Genomic DNA, 5,557 nt, shown 5'->3' on the forward strand with positions numbered 1-5,557 from the left:
CATCACAGGGCTATGCAAAAAATACAAATCCATCATGCTTGAAGTTTCCTAGTTCTTTTAAGTAAACTATATATCAGTCAATCGCTTGGTCTAGTTTAGTTTAGTGACTAACAGCCTGTTTGGTATTGAGTTTTAAAGGTTGAAACTGTTTTTCTGAATAAAAGCACCATTTTAGATGCTGTTGAAAAAAACAGTTTGAAAAAAAGCGTTTTGTTAGTTTGGTATTCTTATGACTAAAATTGATCAAATTTAATTTTTAATTATTTTTTAATACTCTCTAACTAGTATATTTAAAAAAGTAATTTTCTCAACAGTAATACCAAACGAACCCTAAAAGTATATAATTCATTTAGCATGTGTTAGGTTTGAATCTCTACCATATATATATATATATATATATATATATATATATATATATATATGTTCAACAAGCCTTTTTCAAACGACTTGTCATTTCAAGGGTTATAGTGTTTGACTCTTTTCCAAGTGATATGCTATCGTCTAAGGTTCATTTGAAATAAATTATTTGTAAGAAAATAATTCAAAAAAATTCTCACATAATTATATATAAATTATATTTATTTTAAAATAAAAAAATTAAAAATTTTTATTCTAAATATAAAAATTAGTAAAAAAATCAATTAAATTAAATTCTTATAAAATTATATATTACAAACAGGTACATGAATTAAAATGGGTATTTAGAAAGAAAGTAATTTGATTATGAGGCAGATTTTATTTTTATTAGCAGATAAAAAATTCTCTTTTTTATTTTATATATTCATATAGAATCATTTATTTTTTATAAAATAATTATTTAAAAATTATATCAAAATAAAATATAAATAATTATAATATTTTAACAAAATATTTTTTTAATTTATAACTAATAAATTAAATTATTTTAATTAATAATATAAAATATAAATAATATCATTATTATTAATAATTTAAAAATAATATTTTATTTTGTTTATGAAAAATATTATACTTATATTTGTTTATTTTCAAATATTATTCTCATACTCTTAATAATTTCTCCTCCTTTTTATCTTCTCTCATATGAAAAAACTTTAGCTTTTAAAATAGATAAATAAAATAATACTCTATATCTTACTTTTTTTTCATTCGTTTTAAATTTTAAGTCTTTTTTTTTAAATAATAGTTCATTTATTAACTTATTAATATGTCTTTATATAATATACATTTAATTTAAGGGTGCGACTATAGAAAACTTAAGCTAATAGGAGAATAATTATGAAAGTAAATATTTACATATAAATTAGTTCGTGCATTCATTATATACACTCTAATTAATTTTACATAAATTTCAATATAAATATTTAATCTAACACTAGTTTCATCTCTTTTTATTTATCATATTGGGTTTTGCGTGATAATTAAGGAAATAGTTAGATAACCTCCTTTTTATAAAAATATAATAATAATTGACTAAATTATTTTTTATTTACTTAAAAAAATTATAAATATTTATTATATTTAATAGAAATAAAGGTAAAATAGAAAAAAAAAAGTTAATGTTTCTTTATTTTCTAAATGCGATAAATAATTTTAGAAAAAAAATTCAAATGCAATAGATAAAAATTGATGAAGATAATATTTATTAAATTCATTCTCATATAAGATCAAATTTATATTAAATGCATCAAAAACAAAATGTATTAATTTTAAAAATAATTTAATAATATTAATTATTTAATTTTTTTAATTCACCAAGGTATCTTCTAATTTATGTTCATTTTATAGTCTATAAAATATTAATTTATATGGGATTTGTGACTCTCTCTTCCAACAATGTTTTTTCCAAAAATAGAAATTGAATTTTTCTGGATCCAATTTGTCTCTTAAAAGTACATTGAGCCTTATTACTACATCACATATTAATTGGTAATTATTTAATTTTTAATAAAATAGATTTATTATTTTAATTATATTAATTATATTTTTTAATTATATGAAAATAAAAGTAAATCCATTTGTAGGTAGAGGGAGTACGTAAATTTCGTAAAATTATAAAATTTTTAGTGAAAAAACTAATAATTTCGTAAAATTATAAAATTTTTAGTGAAAAAACTAATTTTAAAAACAAAGTACCCATACAATATTCAGCTGATTATTGAAATGCAAGAGAATCCCACTACTGAGCATACATAGCAACTGATCATTACATAAACAGACCCAATTGGAAAGGAACCCTAGCTATAGTATTATCAGATAGAGATGGTAACAAGTACGGTACCCCTGAAAATTACCCAATCTAAACTTGATTAATATTATCAAAATTAAAACTCATTTCAAATTCGATTAAAATTTATTATTAATTACTCGAACTCATCCCAAACCCTATTATTATTATTCAAAAAAATCCAAACCTGTTTAATTTTATATATTTTAATTAATATTTTACATAAAAAATTATTTTATTAATAATTTATATTTCATTTTATATAAAATAAAATATATAAAAATTTATAAATATTAATATAAAAAATATATATTTTATATTTAATTAAGTATTTATATAAATAAGTTCGAGTAATAGTTACCCAATATGTAAAACTCGAACCTAATCTGAAACCATTATAGCTATTATTTTTCAAACCTAAATCCATTTCAAACCTGAGTATATAATACCAAACCCGTCTTATAAGATGGTAGAACGGATTGTTGGGGCAAAAAAGGAAGGAGAAGGAGGAGTAGGAAGAGGACGATAAAGAGGAGAGACAAGAAAAGAAAAGAAATCGGAGGTGATGGGCAAGAAAGAGAAGAGGAAGGAGAGGAAGAAGATGAAGAGGAAGCAATTTAGGAGAAAGATTGCGAAGAAGGAGAGAGAAGACGAGGAGAGGAAAATGAACGATCGGGAGGAGCAAAGGAGAGCCAAGGAGATGGAGGAAGAGGAGAGACAGAGAATGGAGAGGGAGAGGAAGTGGCTGGAAGAGATGGAAAGGAAGAGGAAGGAGGAAGAAGAAGAGGAAAGGAGGAAGGCCTTGAAAGAGAAGAGTCTAAGAGATTGCAGGTAACTTTTTTCCCCTCAAAAATTGAAGACAATAATTAGTTAACTACAATAGGCCGAAAGCCCACTTTAAATTACGCCCATTTAGGAAAGACAAAGGGATTGTTGGGTTATCTGAGAATTCTTGTGTTATGATAGAAAAATGTGTTTAATGGAATACTCTCTCACCCATAAAAATATGAATCTTTTATCAAATCAATAATATAAATCTTACATAATTATGAGTGAGGGTATATTTACACCGAGTATATCAAATAATAACTTGATTTTATCTAAGAATTGAAAGACAGATCACTCATTTAATATATTCATTTAACTTTAATGTATATAAATTAATTGAAGAATATTAATAGCTATGAATATTAGGAAAATGAAAATTTCTCATCTTCATAGTTCAAAACAAGGAGAAATCCTTAACCATATCACAATCCATTGCAATACACAAACATCACAAGTAAAGGGGGTGTTTATTCTTGATAAATATTGCATAAAATTAATACCACTCTATAGTAACTTTCACAAATAATATGAGCTCATTTTGGTGTGTGTTCTTCTCCAAGGGCAGCTTTACGAAAGCCAGCAAGCCTATCAAAGAGTTTGTCTCTTGGAGGCCAACTTTCTTGGATTGTTGGGATATTTGAGAATTCTTGCATCCATGCCACTAATGATGGGAATGTTTGTTGTTCTATCAATTTCACACCAATTATCTCCTCAACTACATTGAAGTGGTAAGCAAGCCAACCCAATGCAATATCTACTAGTCCAATGGTCTCTCCTCCAAAGAATTTCTTTCCCTTTAGCTCTTCTTCTAAATATTTCAAGTTCTCTATGGTTGAAACTATTGCTTCTTCTTGTTCTTTTCCTTGCTTCAAGAGAATACCAAATCTCATTGTTTCAAAGACCTACTCCATAAAAACAGAAATAGAAATCATATTTGTTAATAATAAATAATTGAAAATTCCTCAATCTTGCAATTTAATTTCTAAATTGAAAAGTAATGGGGAAAACTAACGATATCACCTTTTCATCACCGAACTTAGCCCAGAAGCGAGCCAAGGCTCGCTGGTGTGGATCTTCAGGAAGCAATGGAGTTTGTTTCCAAGTCTCCTCCAGATATTCAATAATGAGAAGAGACTCACAGATGGGTTTTCCATTATGAACAAGTACAGGGATCTTCTTGTAAACAGGATTATACTGCAGAAGCAAGGGGCTCTTGTTGGAAAGATCTTCCAACTCTTCATCATACTCAATCCCCTTCAGTTTTAGTGCCCACACCACTCTCAATCCAAACGGACTTGACCAACTCCTAAACAGCTTTACTTCTTCTGCCACAGCCATAGTCTTCTTTTTTTTGGTTTTTTGCCTATCTCCAGACTCCAGCTATCTGATAAGTAGTGACTCAATAGTAAACACCACATGCATATATATAGAACAGGGTATGGCCAGAGGACTCAATTGTAAATTGAAGCTCAAATCCTGAGTCAGATCATGGAAAAGTGTAAAGTTGAGGACTATTTTGATGTGGTAATTTTTTAATACGTAAGAGGTGACGCATTTTTTTATCTAAAAAAGAACAGAGGTGACGCAATTGATTAGGTGTGTAAAATGGAGGACTATTTTTTAAGGTTAATTTTATTTTGTGTGCATCTTTACACTTCTAAATTTAAAATGTATTTCTTTTTGGATATTTAATGCATATTTCTTTAATATGTATTTCTATTTATATATATATATAATATGTAAATTTTCCTTTTATACTGGTACAATGAATTTCAAATGAATTATAATTATAGCAAGTAATAAATTTTAATTAAATTTATTAATGGTATTTATTTCTGTATTTCTTAATCAGCTATAATATATAATTATTATTTAATTTTATTAATGACAAATATTTTAATATTTTCTAAACAATTATAATATATAATTATTTTTTAATTTTATTGATAATAATTATTTCAATATTTCTTAAATAGTTATAATATTATTTAATTTAATTTTCTAAATATAATCTAAATTTTTCTATAAATGTGTATAAAGAATGCAAGTTTCCTTTTGATATTGTCATATAGGATTTCAAATGAATTACAATTATCCAAGTGATAAATTTTAATTGAATTTATTAATGATAATTATTTCAATATTTTCTAAACAGTTATAATATATATTTATTATTTAATTTTATTGATGGAAATTATTTTAATGTTTTCTAACGGTTATAATATATAATTATTATTTAATTTAATTTTTTAAATACAATCCAAATTTTATTAATTAATTTAACCTTTCAAATTTAAATAATAAAAAAGTATTAATTATGTTGAAATTAAAATTTTGACAGTTTAAAAGAATTAATTGTCTTTAATTTAGATAGTTAACTATCGAATAATTTCAACATTAAATTGTGTTAACTAATTTTAAATTTTTCTAAAGAAAAAAAGAGAAACATCAATGATAATTTTTTTTTATATTTTATAAATGGTTGTAATATATAGCTTTTTAATTAATTTGACCATTTAAATT

General features: G+C 24.5%; 1 protein-coding gene across 1 annotated transcript; it reads right to left on the reverse strand.

The window, feature by feature from the left end:
* Positions 1-3,444: 3,444 nt before the first annotated feature.
* On the reverse strand, positions 3,445-4,409 carry LOC110651934 (probable glutathione S-transferase). Its single transcript, XM_058135009.1, has 2 exons — positions 4,055-4,409; positions 3,445-3,936 (listed from the first exon to the last, which is right to left on the reverse strand). The coding sequence occupies exons 1-2, from the start codon at positions 4,370-4,372 to the stop codon at positions 3,568-3,570; spliced, it is 687 nt and encodes a 228-aa protein (XP_057990992.1). The 5' UTR covers positions 4,373-4,409; the 3' UTR covers positions 3,445-3,567.
* Positions 4,410-5,557: the final 1,148 nt, after the last annotated feature.

Source organism: Hevea brasiliensis, chromosome 14, assembly GCF_030052815.1.
Source record: "Hevea brasiliensis isolate MT/VB/25A 57/8 chromosome 14, ASM3005281v1, whole genome shotgun sequence".
Classification (NCBI taxonomy): Eukaryota; Viridiplantae; Streptophyta; class Magnoliopsida; order Malpighiales; family Euphorbiaceae; genus Hevea; species Hevea brasiliensis.

What these genes read in the sequence shown, in the direction of transcription:
- LOC110651934 (XM_058135009.1), bottom strand. Translation starts at nt 4,372, where the DNA reads ATGGCTGTGGCAGAAGAAGTAAAGCTGTTTAGGAGTTGGTCAAGTCCG. An exon ending in CTAAGTTCGGTGATGAAAAG is followed by an intron (nt 3,937 to 4,054) that starts GTGATATCGTTA and finishes TTTATGGAGTAG; the next exon opens with GTCTTTGAAACAATGAGATT.